This window comes from Nannospalax galili, unplaced genomic scaffold (genome assembly GCF_000622305.1).
Source record: "Nannospalax galili isolate Female #2095 unplaced genomic scaffold, S.galili_v1.0 scaffold891, whole genome shotgun sequence".
NCBI lineage: Eukaryota > Metazoa > Chordata > Mammalia > Rodentia > Spalacidae > Nannospalax > Nannospalax galili.
In genome coordinates, this window is record NW_008330576.1 from 4,100,042 (window position 1) to 4,117,923 (window position 17,882).

Genomic DNA, 17,882 nt, shown 5'->3' on the forward strand with positions numbered 1-17,882 from the left:
TGCCACGGAGGTCAGAAGAGGGCGTCGGATTCCCCTGGAACTGGAGTTAAGGACAGTTTGTAGCTGCCATGTGGGTGCTGGGAATCAAGCCCGGGTCCTCTGCAAGAGCAGTCAGTGCTCTTAACCGCTGAGCCATCTCTCCAGCTCCAAGAGCTTTTCTTTACTCCATGTTTCTTGGTTTTTTTTCATATCATTCACAAAAATTTATACCATTCAAGTGGTTTTACTTTAGTGTCACAAGACTCCTCAGAAAAAAACTAAGATGTAAGCTTGGCTAACCATGGAGAAAAGGAGAATTCAAAATGTATACAGTCCCTGAAAAGTTCTATCATCCAGACCTTCATGGAACTTATGAAATTGTGACTAAATGAATGAATTCTCCAGTGAAACAACATTCTGTTTTTTATGTGTCTGTATGTGTGTATGCACTTGTGCATTTATGTGTGCACTTGTGTGTGGAGACCAGAAGACAACCTTGGTGTCATCCTCAGGAATATTTATCTCCTTTGATACAGGGCCTCTCTCTAGTCTGGCACTCTCCAAGCAGGTTAGGCCAGATGGCCAGTGAGCCCCAGGAATCCACCTGCCTCTGTCTTCCCAGCACTGAGATTTTTAAAGTAAATTTGAAAATATTATTTCACTGATTTATTTCAGAAGGTTGGGAAATTATTGAGCATTGTTGCATGCTGTATTAGCTACTGTTGTGTAACTGGCTAAAATACCCCACAAAAACCTTTTTATAGTTCTTTTCCTTTTTTAAATGTTTTATTAGTGTACAAAGAATCATGTTTCAAACCAAGCTTGTTTTTGTTGTTTCTCCCTATTTCCCCTTCCTCTCCATCTCTTATGCTCTCTCGTCCCTGGAGCCTTCTTTCTATTTTCATGTCACATGTGTCCTTTTGCAACCGCCCCCGCCCTCCCTTCATGGTCTCCTGATTGACCCCCCCCCAAAAAAAAAATAAATTCAAAAATGAAAGAGTTACTTTGGTGGTTTCAGAGAGTTTTAGCCCATCAGACTGCAACAGACATGCCATCGTGATTCCATCCATCCATCCTTGGCTGGCAGAAGCATGAGGCAGAAGCTGTTCATATCAGCATAGACCAGGAAGTGAACAGCCACCAGAAGTAGGAGCTAGGCTGTGACCTTCAAAGGTCCTAACTGACTGACTTTCTCCAACTGGGCCAAATGTCCTAAAGGTTCTCTGACCTGCCAGAAGAGCACCATCAGCCAGGGAGGAACACTCAAAACATAAGGCTGTGGGGGATATTTCAGTTCAGACGGGCACATGCCCAAATAATTCCATTCTGAGGGAATACTGAGGATCTAAAAATAACTCGCTTTGTAATGAGAACTGTGCTAATAGAATAGCGAATTTTTCTTTAGCTACTAAAGGCAATTTAAATTGTTGTGGGAGTTGACCTTTATCCCCACCCTTCATAGAAGGGAGCTCAGTATTTATTCACAGGTATGTACACATGAATCCAAACCTTCCCTCTGCTTTCATCAATAGGCTTATTGGGAAGTTACCGGGTATATGTGTTTGTTTGGTTGGTTGGTTTGGTTTGGGTTTTTGTTTTGTTTTGTTCTTGACAAATAGATATGTCACTGTCTTCTTCATTTCAGACAGCAGCATCAACACCATCCAATCAATGCACGTGGGAGAGTTCAACCAGAAACTGGTGGAAGCCAGCGCTCAGTTTAAAAAGAAGCAAGGAAAAGGCGCAGTTGATGTCTGGTGGTTATTTGATGATGGAGGTAAAACCCTAAAACACACTAGAGAGCAGAATTCCTGCTTTGATCAACTTAACGAACTGTATATGAAAATGGCACCAGTTAAAGGGTAACCTTTCTGAGTTATCAAATGCCACAAATTGTTCAACAATTATGTACATGGGAATAAATTAAAAAATAAAGCTTTTTTAGTTATGAATATCCATCCTGTTATAATTTACTCTTTATTCCAGGGTTAACTCTTCTTATCCCCTATATATTAACGCTCAGAAAAAAATGGAAAGACTGTAAATTAAGAATCTATGTTGGAGGGAAGATTAACCGCATTGAAGAAGAAAAAATTTCGTAAGTAGTTTGTGGCTCACCTGCTTGGTCATTTCTGAGGTCTGGCTGCTATGATGGTTCAATTTTAAGTGCTTTAAACATCCTTGAATTACAAGAGGCTTAAAGACAAAGTCACCGTGATAAACCTCATGTTTATTTGGCTTTCCGGGCAGCAAATTATTTGCATAATTTTTCTAATCACTGTCATCAAGTCTTATCCCCTGCCACTGTGCTTTCAAAGAGAAACTCCAGAATGCCATTATTTTGTATATTTATCTTGTTCTGTCTAGTAAATGCTTTCAAATGGAAGGTCCTAAAGGAATCTGTGGTATTGTTGCTTTGAGGAGAACCCAGAACTGTTAATTCATAGCAGTTACTCTTTATACAACATCTCCTAAAGACATCTAACCTACCAGACTGCCTAGGTTTTGGCCCCAGGCCTACCACCAAGGAGACACAAGACATTGCAACAGTTGCTAAACATAGCTGGGTCCCAGGTTCTCATGTACGGCTTGAAAAGTCTCAGTGGATAGATATTGAGAACACTTTTAAATAAAATAAAGGTCCCATTGTGTTTTTTTCATTAGTGTATTTTTTCATTAGTACAACCACTGAGGCCTGATGTGTAGGTGTGAGAGTAGCAAACATACAAGAACATGGTGTGGTGTGTTCATAGCTCTCTGGGGACCTGGGGCAAGCACCGTCAGCAGTTCTTGGTCCTGCATGACATACTAAAGTCCTGAGCCCTGTGACTTGCAGAAACCCCAAACTATGATAGGGCTCTTATCCTATCAGTTTTCATATTGTCTTAACCTCTAAGGAGGAAGAAATTATGGTATGCACAATACGCACTCAATAAGTATATAAATATATTTATTTACTTTCCATGAAAATAATATTATGTTCATACAATAATATTACATAGAATTAATTTTTTTTTTATCTTTTTGAGACAGGGTCTCCCTGTAGTCCCAGCTGTCCTGGAACTCACTATGTAGACCAGGCTGGCCTTGAACTCACAGAGATCCTCCTGCCTCTGCCTCCTGAGTGCTGGGATTAAAGGTGTGCACCACCACATCCAGCCAATTCTTATTTAAAAAAAAAATATTTTACCACTTTTACTTTCTGTGTATGAGTGTATTGCTGGCATGTAAGTGCACGCATGTCTCTCAATGCCCATGGAGGTCAGTAGAGGGTGTCGGATCCCCTGAAAGTGGAATCTTAGATAGATGTTTGTTAACCACCATGTGGGTGCTGGGAACCGAACCCTGGTCCTCTGCAAGAGCAGCCAGTGCTCTTACCTGCTGAGCCATCTCTCCAATTCCAAGTTAATTCCTCTTAAAGAAGACTGCCTGGCTGGCTAGATGACTGGATGAATGGGTGGATGGATGGATGGATGGATGGATGGATGGATGGATGGATGGAAGATAGATGATAGGTAGATGATAGATAGATAGATAGATAGATAGATAGATAGATAGATAGATGATAGAAGATTAGATAGATAGATAGATAGATAGATAGATGATAGATAGATGATAGATGATGATAGATGACAGATAGATAGATAGATAGATAGATAGATAGATAGATAGATGATAGTTGGATAGATGATAGATGGATGGATGGATGGATGGATAGATAGGTAGGTAGGTAGATAGATAGATAGACAGATAGATAGATAGAGAGAGAGAAAGAAAATCAAGATGGGCAAAATATTAAAAAAGGATGAGCCTAAGAGTCTTTGTACTACCCTTAAATTTTTTCTGTACCTTCAAAAATATATCAAAATCAGCCAGGCGTGGTGGCGCATGCCTGTAGTCCCAGCACTTGGGAGGCAGAGGCAGGAGGACCTCTGTGAGTTCAAGGCCAGCCTGGTCTACATAGTGAGTTCCAGGACAGCTGGGGCTACAGGGAGACCCTGTTTCAAAAAGACAAAAAAAAAAAAAAAAAAAAAAAAAAAATCAAAATCATCCATTGTCAGGAAAAAAAACCTGCACTATATAGCCACACAACATATAACTATTAGTTTGTCAGCAACTTATAAAAATGATCGATAATAAGAATTTTACTTGATATCTTTCTGATAAAGGAGAGTTTTACATTGTCTTCCTTAAAAGATGAATACACAAGTCCATTTGCTCTTCCTGGTCTCTGTACCTACAGGACTTTATTTTTATTTTGGGAGAGTTTGTTTTTATGATAAGTATCTCAGGCTGGCCTGGAACTCACTATGTAGTCTAAGTTGGTCTGTAACTCATAATCCTCCTACTCAGCTTTCCGAATGCTGAGATTATAGATGTGTGCCACCATTCTTGACTACAGGAGTTTGTTTGTTTTTCCTTCAGTGGAATAGTTTGGTCCACACTTAACTTGTCCAACAAGTACTGACTGTAATGAAAATCAAAACTAAAAAGCTTCTGTCTGAAGCATGATTGCTATTTGTATCTTAACTCAAACACAAAAATGCTCTTTTTTAAATTTTATTTTTATTTATATGTATGAGCATTTTACCCACATGTATTTAAGTGCACCCATGGGTGCAATGCCCATAGAGGCCAGAAGAAGGTTACAGATCCCCTAGAACTAGAGTTAAGGACAGTCATGAGCCATCATGTGGGTGCTAGGAACCAAGCCCAGATCTTCTGCAAGAGCAGCCAATGCTCTTATCAGCTAAAACATTTCTCCAGCCCCCACAAAAACACTTTTTATAGAAAATAGGTAAATATGCAGTGATAACATGTTTTTTTCTCTTTTTTCCAGAATGGCTTCTCTTCTGAGCAAATTTAGAATAAAATTTGCAGACATCCATATCATTGGTGACATCAACATTAAGCCGAACAAAGAGAGGTATGGAAGCATTTAATCAGGCCCGCTGACCCCCCAGCTACTCTCTTTTGTGTTGCTATCAAAGAGTGAAAACATGATGCATTTACTCTAATGGCTTCTTGATAAGTATGAAAAGAAATGCCTTTAAATAATCACAAACAGAAAGAAAGGGGTTATGGTGAAAACCCTGAGTAAGGTCCCCTACTTCAGGGCCATTTTAGCTTTCAGCTACTAAAGGCTCACTGCATAGGACATATGAACCTTTTTTCAATCCCACATTTTGGAAAAAATATATTTTATTGAATTTTTGTGGATTTCATACAATACACCTTAATCGTATTTAACCCCCACTTTCCTATCTGCACTCCCCATAGCCTACCCATAGGACTTCATGTGTTTGTCATATATGTTAAGGCCTACTGAGTCAAGTTTGTGTACCCAGATGTCCCTCAATTTGAGTTCATCCACTGGAGTCTGTTCAGCCTGTCTAGCATCATTCCCTTAAATATCAACTCTCCCACACCCAGCAGTGATCAGCTGCCAATAGCTCCTTGTAAAAGTTTTGGCCTCCTGCCCATTTCCCCAGTTCTATGCTGGTTTTTGTCTAATTGAGTTTGCGTGAGTCTTGTGCATGCTGTTTCCATTGCTATAAGTTCACATAAACAAGGTCCCAGGTACCTGTAAGACTCTGTTTCCTTATGGTCATGCACTTCCTCCCTGGCTCTTTATTCTTTCTGCTCCCTCTTCCGAAATGGTCCCTGAGCCCTGGGTGGGTGAAGTTTATCATAGGAGTCCTGTCCAGGAACCCACACTCTGTAGCTCCTTACTCTCCACACTTTGGCCATTTGTGGCCTTCTGTGTTTATCACCCTCTGTTGCATGAGGAACCTTTGCTAATGAGTTTGAGAGATGGTATTTGTATTCTTTCTATCCTCTGTTCCACTATGTTTCATGAGCCTTAGGTGTAGAGGATCCATTCTAGATGTGTCACTTAGGGTTGGGTATTTCACAGACACTTAATCTCTGTGTGTGACCAGTTGTGGATCTCTGTACTAGTCTCCATCTGTTACAGTTGAAGCTTCTTTAATAAGTGGTGACTAGCAAATTTGTCTATAAATATAAGGATCCATATTTAGCATACAGTAAGAAATCACATTTGTCTAGGAATGAGACAGATTTGGGGTTTTCTCTAACATATATTATCTCACCAGCTATGCATATTTGGCTTTGTTTGCAGTGCCACACATGAGTTTTCTCCCACTGAGTGGGCTTTAAGTCCAATTAGGTACTCCCAAGATAAAAGATAGTTTGTTGTGCTGGTCATTGTTGTGGTTGGTTTTTCTCCCTTATCAGCTTGCATAGTGTCCTCCAAAACTATGTGAGCTAGTGAACTTTTGAGAGCGCCTCTAAAGCTATCTGAAACTGGAGCCAGGCATAGTGGCACACACCTGTGATCCCAGCATTCAGGAGGCAGCGGAAAGGGGATCTCTGTGAGATCAAGGCCAGCTTGGCCTATATAGTGAGTTCCAGGCCAGCTGGGGCTACAGGGAGACCCTGTCTCAAAAAAACCAAAAGAAAAAAAAATCTGAAACTTAAAAAAGGAGATAGAGTCCCCATTCCCAGAAAAAAAGAAAAGTAACAAAATTGAAATAATCATTTACCTGTCATCAAAACATGGCATCATTTTAGCCCTTATGAAATGCTAAGTTTCTCAGCTGCCACTATTACTATCTTAGCCATTAACAGAATTCCATCAACTGGGTAACTTGATCAACAGACACTCATTTCTCAGTTCTGGAGGCTGAGTAATGGAGAATCAAGGTATGGTCTGATGCAGATGTGTTGGGGCTTGTAGATGGTCTCAAATTCTCCCAAGTTCTTGAATGATGGAGAAAGAACTCTAGTATCTCCTCCTCTTCTAATGAGGACACTAATTCTCTCATGTGGGCACCATCCTTATTTGTCTAGGGCCAAGTGCCTCCCAAAGGCCCTACCTCCCGGCAGCATCACATTGGGAGTTTAAGTTTCATTTTGTGAACTTTGATGGAAAACAAACCTTCAGTTCATAACAAGACTATGTGAAAACAATTCATAGATTATATCTTCACAGGAGATCCATAAGGTGTAAGAATTTTGCCTGGAATCACAGTCAATTATAAATTAAATGAACTACTTAGACTTATAATTTAACAATTACAAGATGTTTTCCATTGTTCAGAGGAAATCATATTTGCTATTTCATTCAGATACAATTTAACAGACTTGACATAAAATAGGCTGGGCCCTATAAGGAAAATTATACAGTATGTACATGAAGGTTTCAGAGTGCTTTAGGTCTTCCTGTCCGTTCAGACTCCTTCCTTTTATTTGACCATCAATTCTCCTTCCTCTGTCAATTTTTGGTAGGCGATATTTCTACAGTCCTCAAGTCTTCTTGCCTCTTCCCCTTATTTTATTTTATTTTTCCTATGTGAACATGATAAATAACTAAAAATATTCAGATTTAAGGTCCTCTTTTATTGACCAGATAAACTTCCATATTCTTTAGAGTATTCGTGATCTCACTAAGGCTCTGAGTCAGTAAAAAATGGCTTTACAAAACACTTGAACTTATGAGAAAACTGAAAGTGACATGTCCAACTGGGGTGTGCTTTATAATAATATTTCCCCGCATCATACATAGCTCTAATGCCTGACATTCTTACTTTTCTACAGTTACAAATACTTAAGAAAAAATAACATATTTATAATTCCCCTTGGTGAGTGGAAATACCGTTCTGATAGGAACTGGATTTTCATATGATAATCTCTTTTCAGATGAAGTTTTAGTTCACTAAGCGAACTGCCCCTTGACATCTGCAGATATGTGATCAGATCGGCTCATCCTATGGCTCTAGTTGGTAGAGCTGGATTCTCCTTCATAAGAGAGCAAGTCCAAGAGTTATTTAGCATATAATTCTTAGGGACAGGGTGACTTTTCATTGTATTTTCTGTTGACTGGAGGGTGGCCACACTCTCTCCCACTGACTTGGGGATTTCTTTAAGCTCAGTACTCACACACATTAGTCACTTCTTGTAGCTCCGTTTTTTTCTTATGTATTTATCCTAGTAGTTAAGTAATTTCTTCTTTAACTCCTTTGTCTTTTCAACTTGATTTCCTCTACCTAAGTCCCGTTTCCTTCTGTGTCATTCATCCAAGTGCCCATTCAGCTGTGTGGCCACAAGCCTGTGTTCTTGAACTCTTGAGTGCTTGTCATAGTATGGACACACTTCATCTTACCAGACCGGCCTTTGCCCCATGCTGTCCTCCTCTAAGAGCATTCCTCATTGTCGTCCTTATCTTTAAGTTTTATTTCAGATACTGTTTTAATTTGGAGTTTCTCATGTATCTTCATCTTCCTGCTACAAAGAGAATTATTTCCTTTCCTCAAGAAGCAAATTAGTTTTCAAAGTTTTAGAGATTTTCTCTCTGCTACATCAAAGTTGCAAAGAAGATATGGGGGAGGGATGGAAAGGAAGAGGGAATCCATCTTTACTGAAGTAAAAGAAGCTTGGTGTGCTAATGTACACTGCCTTAAGAAAAGACCCTCTGCCAGAATGGATGTGCAGAAGAGCCATGCTCCTCTCTTACCCTCCTGTCACACTTAGGCTGTATTACTTTGTAAATGTACCCTGCTGGCAATAGCTGATCCAGGATCTGAAAGTAGCCCAAGATTAGAACAGAAAATTGTCATTTGAGACAGGGCACCTATGGCCTCTGGTAGCATGTGTCAGACATGTTCATATTAACTTAAATAAACAATTCTTCTGGGTGGGACAATCAAACACACAGAGCTCTTCCTCTAAATTGATGCAGCCCCAGGCCCATGAGCTTGGGCTTCAACAATAGAACACTGGCCTAGTTTCGGTTCCCATGGTGGCCTTCTTGACTGGGCAGTCTTCACCACCATTAACAACTATCCCCAGCTCACTGTTTTGTCTTGGTTACTGCTCACTAGGTGACACACACATGGAAAACAGTTTCAGTGATCTGCTAATGTTATATGCCCTAAAATTGTCATTAGTAAATCTTTCAACCACTATGAAATGTTGGCTAGTTGTGACAGAGTCATTTTGTTACAAAAACCTTATCTCTAAATATGGTAGAGCAAAAGGGTGAAGTGGAGGAAAGAAAGCAGAGCTATGAGAAAATAATTGGGCCAGGAGAAACGCAAGACATCTTGCACTTAAATTCCACTTTATGGTATAGACTGAATTAAAAGTCATGGGCCAAAAGAGACAATAATCTTTATACAGAAATCAAAAAGAAAATGGGAGCAATTAACTAAACAATTTAGCTTAGAGATGCTAGATGCTAGTCACAAAAACAACCACAATGCATTACTTTGAGAGAGGAACTCTTATGCAGACAGGGGAGAGATTTTTACATTGTTAAAAATGTGTTAAACTTTGGTATAAGGAAAAGGGTACAGAAGGAAAGACAGCTATCAGTTAATTCAGAATTTTAAATTAATTCTCATTTATATTTACCATCAGGTGTTACTTGGCTTAGAGTCAATCAAAAAATACCTATAAGAAAAGTCAGGTGAATGAGGATGGCAGTAGAAACCCTGAACCACCTTAGGATCAACTGGCTCCGAGAACAGGAAAGGGCCAGCTCAGGGATGCAGTAACCAACAGGAACAGGCAAAGACAGCCTCACTACAACCCAGCGTCACTCAGCACATCTCAAATGCAGGGAAAAGAAAATTCATAGTGACTTAGATGATAGAAATTATTGTCGCACATGCCAAGATATATGGGGAAATTTCACGGGGCCCCCACCCCTAGAAAAAGAGCTATAGGCAACCAGTGGATGCTGAAGGAGAGAAAATCAGTTTTCTCTAGGGACTAGCTCCCTGAGAAATTATCTAATTCCAAGTGGGCGTCCCTAAACACAGGTAAACAGAAATACTACTAAATGGATTCAGTGCATTTTATTCATATATATGTATATATGAATATTTATAAATAGATGTGTGTATATGTAACAATAATAACCAAAGAAGAAGACAAGAAATTGAGAGGAAGTAGGGGCATGGGAAGAACTGGAGGGGAATGGGGAGGGATGGAAATAAGTCAAATATAATACTCATACATGAAATTCTCAAAAAATATTAAAAGAAAGAAATTCTTGTCACACACAATTGAATACAAGTACAGGTTGGCTTTCAGGCTAAGCTTGATCTAGAAGGTAAATTTTATAATAAAGGACTAATTCTCTTTTATTCTCTCTATTCTACCTACTCGAATAAAGTCATCGATAAATCAGAGTTCATTTAGTTTATAAAAGCAAGAAGACTGCTTTTATAACTTTTATAAACTAGGATTTCATAGTTGTTCGTATGTGTTCAGTAAGAGAAAAGTGTCTCTCCTTAGTCATTGAAGTCAGTCTAGGCTCCATTCAGGATTTACTGTCCTCCTAAGCCACTGAGCCATTTACGATGGATGTACACTGGTTCAAGCCTGCATGAGCTTTGTTTCCATCATGGCCAATTACTCCTGCAGAAGGCATCGATGCTAGGATTGGTTGATGTTGTAGATGGAGTGGTTCTCACCATGGATACTGTAGGGACAATCACCAACCTCCACTTCCCCTTCCATTTCTTAGGATATCATTTTTGTGTTGATTTTTATGTTGTGTTTTCTAACCAGGATCTAGGTGGGGTACAGAGAAACTGTTACTTTAACCACATAGACTCTAAACAGCTTTGCCATCTTGAACCTGAGTTCAGTGGTTGGTCAGCATAGAAATACCTCGCTTTCACTAGACACTGTATCCTTGTTCTCTCACAACTCCCAAGAGCCGTTGTCACTCCCTTCTACAGACCAAGTTAGCAAGACCAAGGACAATGGAAGAGCTATAGCAAGAAGCCAGGTTGTGCTGCCAGACCCTGCATCTTACTGAGCATGGCCACAGTTCTTTAAAGGGATGACACTATTGGAAGTAACAGCAAATAAAAGTATTTACTGTTGCAAAAATAATAGGACACATCGGTTCTACCGCTCACCTGTCTTCTAACTTCTACGTGAGTCACTACAGCAGAAATCCATTGCATTAAGTATCTCTTCAGCCCCTTTACATAGGCTCACTGGCAGGGGCAATTTTCCTCTTTGTAATCTCTCTGAACTTTTTTCTGCAAATCCTAAATCAGGCCAACTGATGAGATAATTAAACTCATTGTTTCTTATTTTAATTTCTTAACCTAAAAGCACATAGATTCTAATTATCATCCATTCCGAAGTTACTAAATTATAAGTAAGCTGCATTATATAAAACCAAAGAAAATTATTCATACTTGAGATCATCTTAAAATAGAACACTGAAGACAGCCCCTGCCATAAATTATAAGCTTTATTTTGTGCTATTGTTTTAAAAATAAATCTTAGATTACCTTGGAAGACAAGGGGTGAGATTCCTTTTGCAATTCTTAAAGCGCTCTGCAACTCTCAGTGCTGCCAGCTCTCTCCTCAATGATTTATTTTTAAAGGCTCCAAGATGGACTCAGATTTTTAGGCATTAAATGTTATTGATTTTTGTCCTTCCCCTTAACATGCACCTGAATAATAGTCATTTGAAAATCTCAGACAGCAACATCAAACACCAGGACAAGGATACCATCATTTTCAGCAGGCTTCATCATTCTAGAACTATTAAACTGTGGGAACCATTGCTGTTCTATCGGCCCACAGCCCCCTGGCCTGAGTGAGAATTGCTAGTTAGCTTGAAGGTGAGGAAGCCCTACCCAGCTCTCAATGAGTGTAGCTCATCCCCGATCTATAGTAACTGATGAATGAGTCTGTGTAATAAGCACATGGAAACACAGGTGTGGGCTCAAGGGCCTACATTATAAATGGGTCTGAATACAGTATGTAGAAAATGCCTCTGTGGCATAATTACCATCTATGTGCTCATGTGTTAATAATACTGAAGAGCTATACCTTGTAGGCTAACAAGGCCTCAAACACACTAAGTCCTTCAGTGGGGAAGGAGTACCATGCCCATGGTTTTATTCACAGAAGTTCCCCAGTAAGATGATTCTTAAAATATTTTCATAGCATTCATCTCTGATTCCATAGCCAGCAGAGCCAGCCCTACCCCTAGTATCTGTAAAATAATGAGTTAGTTTCCCACTGTGCGGCTTCCTTTACAATTCCAATTTCAGCTGGAAAGTCTTTGAAGAGATGATTGAACCATATCGTCTTCATGAAAGCCACAAAGATTTAACCACTGCTGAGAAATTAAAAAGAGAAACTCCGTGGAAAATTACAGATGCAGAACTAGAAACAGTCAAGGAAAAGGTAAGGACATTTCCTCCTTAATCTTTGCTTTACTCTGACTAGTTGAAAAGAGAAACAGTGGTTGATTTAAAGGTCAAGGAGTAATGCCCCTGTTACCAGCTGGCATCATTCAGTACCCCTGACTTCTGCATTTTCAGGGATTTTTCAATCATATTACTGATATAATCATTTAGAAAACTGTTTTCATTTTTTTCTAGAAAGTAAATTATTTATTATTATTATTTTGTCTTGAAACAGGGTCTCCCTGTAGCCCCAGCTGGCCTTGAACTCACAGAGATTTGCCTTCCTTTGCCTCCTGAGTGCTGGGATTAAAGGCGTGCACCACCACGCCTGGCAAAAGTAAATTATTTTTAAATTAATGAAACAAGTTATTAGTTCACATTGTGAGGTTTCCTTTCAAATATTATTTGTATTAATCTAGAATAACTTGTCACTGTGCAAGCAATGAAGGCAAAGGTAAATTAAGCCACAATTTAACACAATAACAAAAGAACGTCAACCCATTGAAGAAAGCTGTGAAAAACTAACAATTCTACAGATACATATAATGTGTTGCTTGGAACAATGAATATAGAAGCTGCGCCTGAGCCAGCTAGATGGCTCAGTAGGTCAAGGCCCTTGCCGCGTAAGCCTGAGCCCTGACATCAATCCCCAGATCCTACTGTGGTAGCAGAGAATGGACTCCTGTAAAGCTGCCCTCTGACCTCTACAAATGCAGTGCACACACACATACACACACACACACACACACACACACACACCACAATTGCACATATACATACCACACAGTTGCACACATACACTCGCTCCCACTCTTACACACACATCACATACATGCACAGCCATACACACACACCACACACGTATACATACATACACACACATGTACAGCTGCACTCACACACACATCACACACACAGATACATACATACCCACACTCACACATCACACACACACATACACCAGGACTCACACATATCACTTACATACACACATACTCACACATACATTACACACACATATATACACACAACAAATAATTTTTTTAAGTTGCATCTGACACAAATGGATTCAAAATGGTGAGTTTTCCTAGACAGTCCACTAGCCTGAATGCCAGCACTCTGGAGGCTGAGGCAAGAGGATTACAAATTCCAGGCCGGCCTGTGGGGAACAGACAACAACTAGAAGTTTCTCTCTAGCATGAACTGAAACTGAAGTGGGGGACAGTGATGATAATGAAGAGAACAAGATTTAGGTACAGAAATCAACGCTATAATTGGACATGAAAGGAAAAGCCCACACGACTCAAAATACAAAGCATGAGGAAACTACATTAGGAGCTGAGCTTGGGAAAATCAGAAGAAGAAATAGTAAACTCTCAGAGTTGGTGGAAACTACACCGAGATGGACTAATGCCCTGTGCATGTAATTAACTGCCCAGCTTCAAAAAAGACATCATGTAATTGAGCAGGTCAGACATCAGAGTCTGTTTCTGAATCAGGGAAAAACAAATCTGAACATTGTTCTCATCACTGTAGAATAATTCTCAAAGTGAATTTACTGGAGACTTTGTAGTTGAAACCAGTCCCATAGATATACTCTATCTTCTAAGGATGTGGGTTCAGCCGGCTTTTTTCAACTGAAGCCTGGCCCCCAAACTCTCCGCATATCTTTGTTTTTACTATCCTTGTTGGTCGCCTTTTACCTCTAAATTTTAATAAGCCATCATGGCACAATGACAATCTGGACTCACCTTTACATCTCTAAAATTTCTCATGAAGTTTTAAATTTAGATTCTAATAGTTTTCATTAGTGATTTTTAAAAAACAATGGTTTTGTACTTGTCTATGCTTTGAGATATGAAGATTTCTCATTCATAAATCTGGTAGAACTGCAGTCAACACAGTCTAAATGTCATCCACAGAGTTACCGCCAAGTTCGACTGAATGAGCTCTTACAGGAACACTCAAGGGCTGCCAACCTCATTGTCCTGTAAGTGTCACTGTGGGCATTAAAAGGGGTAGAGAGAAGGGTTAGGGCAATGGGCCAATCAGACTAGAATCTTCTGGTGGGAAGTTTTTAAAAGAATAATTTGAACCAAATGGAAATTTAGACAGTGAAGGAAGATAAATGTCACCCTGAGACTGTGATGCTTGAGTCCCATGAACTTTCTTGAACTTCTACTGATCATGTGATGCTCATGGGGCTGGGAGCACATGTCTACCTTGGACTGGAGCTACCCTTCTGAACCAGGCAGGCTTCAGGCGCCTAAAGGGAGGGAGCCCAAGTGGGCCACAGGGTTCACAAGCACCTTCCCTGGGTGGTGCTGCTGAGCTGTGTCCCTGGCAGACTTGTGGATTCCTTGTAGTGTGGAAACAGGTCACCAAAAATAAAAAACCAGGAGCTTTTCCATATTCACTCTTTATCCCTTTGCCTACCAATGTTAGGAGTATGCTTGCTGAAATAGTCATTTAATTAAGATTGGTGCTAAAAATGGGAAAGGTCCAACTATTTCATCTTAAAGATAATTTATCTCCCAGTATGGCATGGACTAAAGGATGATCCCTCAAAGATACTGCAGAATAGTCTTCTGAATGGGGAAGTAGGGTTTCTGAAACTTCGCCTCAATATAGATAATTTAAACTACTGTACAGAAAATCAATTTCCTCCATAGAAGGGTATTGGTTGATTAAATTCTCCATTTAAAGAAAAGTCAGAATATACAATTTTAGTTTGTCTTTATAATCTCTAAGCGAATTTTTCTGGTTTATAGCTATTTACAGTATCTGAAGAATGCACCAATTTAATTTCTCTATAAAAAATACTTACAGTGTTCTCGTTTGAAGGGTGACATATAAAAGTTCCAGGCCACTGGCTATTAATAGTTCAGAAGAGCAGATAATGTGACTGCCTGTTGTGATTTTCTCTTTGGTGTTTAATTTTCTTCCCTGTCATCAGGAGCCTTCCAGTGGCGAGGAAAGGATCTATATCGGATTTGTTGTATATGGCTTGGTTGGATATACTCACAAAGAACCTCCCTCCTGTCTTGCTGGTTAGAGGAAATCACAAAAATGTTCTGACATTTTATTCTTAAATCTGGATGATGAGAAGCATTGTAACTTGATGTTTAAATAATTAAGAAACATGTCCAGTACTCTGTGTTGTCAAATCTAATCTATGGATACATAGACCTTTGGAGACTACTCTACCAGACTCTACATAAGATTTTGTCTTTTAAAAAAATTATTATTAATGAGAGGTTTGGTGGATTTTTACTACCAGCTTAAGAAACATCAAACTAGAGCTACTCCTACAGAAACACCTTTGTCATTACTGTTGACGAACACATTAATAAAAACTAGCCAACACCACTTATGAGAAACTCTGATTCTGCTGTGAGCTCCTCCAGGCAAACTTAATCTCTGTTTTTGTGGAGTCTGCTGCTGAGCCGTGGTGTGGGCCTCAGCTCCACAGCAGGTCCTCAGTAAACGGTTATTGACAGGCAGGCACCATGGCCACAGGTGGTTATCAAAGGAAAAGACCAACTGGGTCGGCAGCATGATTTTGCCTGGCCTCCTGAGAGGCTTATGTCTACAAAGAAGATTTAAAAATCAATAACTGAAAACTTTAAGAAGGACTTGAGTCTGCAAAATGTTCAAAGCACTTACCTAAATAAGGTTTATTTAATGTAGCGCATAATATACTTAAAAGTAATCACTGGTAACACGTAGCTTGAATTTCTGCTAGCTGGAAGTATATTAACTACGTGAGAAAGTAGCATACATTCCAATTAAATAAAATATAGTCAATTCTTAGCATACAAATATTAATTGTCCTCCCTGCTAAACATTCTGTCATAGTATTATTTTTTTCTTCTCATTAAGTGGTTTGCATAGATGAAATAAAAATAAATGTCTAATTGAAAACCAAATCTCACATATTTAAAAACACTATTAAAAAAAATATCCTGAATCTACATTTAGATACATTCTATCAAGATTATATGGACTTAAAAGAATAATTAAAATGTAAATTGTAACAATTGAAAAACTTGAAGGATATAGATGTTGATTTTTTTTTTGTTAGTATGTTTCTAATACTTAATCACAGGAAAAACAACCAAAAATTGTTTTTCTGATGAGTGGCTTGAATTTTTCCTGAAATATTTTGACTTGTTCTGAGAAAATATATTGAGAAAATCAACTTGAAATAAAAACACTGAAATTTGTTTGCTTTGTCATAAGTTGTGTGTTTTACTTTTCCATCAATGAAATTAACAACTGAATTCAGTAGTACATAAAATATGAGCCTGAATATCTCAACCTGTAGCCCAGTCTACAGGTTGTTTAAAGCAGGGACTCAATATTAAGATTTCCAAGCTCAGCCTCCCCTCAGACTGACTAGAGAAAAAGCAGAGGCAACAAGCTAAGCCAGAGCATCCCCAGTCCTCATCCACTGCTGGGCATCCCCAGTCCTCATCCACTGCTGGGTATCCCCAGTCCTCATCCACTGCTGGGCATCCCTAGTCCGCATCCACTGCTGGGCATCCCAAGTCAAATATAAGACCCACACATGAATGCACAAAATAATAGTCATCTATTTCACAAAAGTGACAAGATCACACCCTGGAGGACAGAGAACATCTTCAAGAAATAGTTCTGGCAAAATTGGATCTCTATGTGTAGAAGAAGGAGATTAGATCATGGGTATGATCTTGCACAAAAATCAACTCCAAATGGGTCAAACACTTCAATGTGAAATCTGAAATGCTGAAACTTTTGAATAATACAATAAAATATAATAAAATTAATTCAGGAATGGACTTTCAAAATTTGACACCAGTCTCTCAAGATTAAAGATCAACAATTGGCAATGGGACCTCATCATACTAAAAGCCTTCTGTACAGCAATAGAAACAACCAATCCAGTGAAGAAGAAGGCAGCTGTGTGGGAGGAAATCTTCACCAGCTAGTCATCTGGCAGGGCATTAATAGCCAGCATATACAAAGAACTCCAAAACATAAGAATAAAGGAGTAAGAAAACAAATGACCCCATTAAAAAATGGACTATGGATCTGAAAGGAGCTCTCAAAAGAAGAAATAACAATGACTGAGAAACACCTTTAAAAAGTGTTCAGCGTCCTTACCATTTAGGGAAATGCAAATCACAACCACTTTCAAGCTTTCATCTAACCCCAATGAGAATGACTAAGGTTAAGAGAACAAATGACAACAAATGCTGGCAAGGGTGGGGGTAAAGAGGAACACTCATCCACTGGTGAGGGGGTTTTGAACTTGTGCAACCACTTTTGAAATAGGTATGAACTCTTAAAAAAATAAAAATAAATAGGCCAGGCATGGTGGTGCACACCTTTAGTCCCAGCACTTGGGAGGCAGAGGCAGGCGGATCTTTGTGAGTTCAAGGCCAGCCAGGTCTACATAGTGACTTCAGGTCAGCTGGGACTACAGGGAGACCCTATCTCAAAAAGACAAAAAATAAAAAAATAAAAATAAATCTTTTCTAAAAAAGAAACGATTTTTTTTTTTTTTAAATTTAAAAATCAGGGCAAATAAGGAAACCGTGCCTAGGTGACCACTTAAGGACAGAGCTAGTAAGTAGCAGGTCTTCAAGGATCCAAAGTTCTCAGTCAAAACAC

The 17,882-nt window shown here is 39.2% G+C and overlaps 1 protein-coding gene across 1 annotated transcript in view; it reads left to right on the forward strand.

Annotated features, from left to right (window-relative positions):
• Slc12a1 (solute carrier family 12 member 1) overlaps nucleotides 1-16,434 on the forward strand; it is a 93,860-nt gene extending 77,426 nt beyond the window's left edge. The window contains exons 22-27 of the mRNA XM_008849418.2: nucleotides 1,625-1,756; nucleotides 1,966-2,077; nucleotides 4,820-4,906; nucleotides 12,090-12,225; nucleotides 14,150-14,217; nucleotides 15,184-16,434. Coding sequence (XP_008847640.1) covers nucleotides 1,625-1,756; nucleotides 1,966-2,077; nucleotides 4,820-4,906; nucleotides 12,090-12,225; nucleotides 14,150-14,217; nucleotides 15,184-15,319 — 671 coding nt within the window. The 3' untranslated portion in view covers nucleotides 15,320-16,434. The remainder of the gene's footprint in view (nucleotides 1-1,624; nucleotides 1,757-1,965; nucleotides 2,078-4,819; nucleotides 4,907-12,089; nucleotides 12,226-14,149; nucleotides 14,218-15,183) is intronic.
• The last annotated feature ends 1,448 nt before the right edge of the window (nucleotides 16,435-17,882 follow it).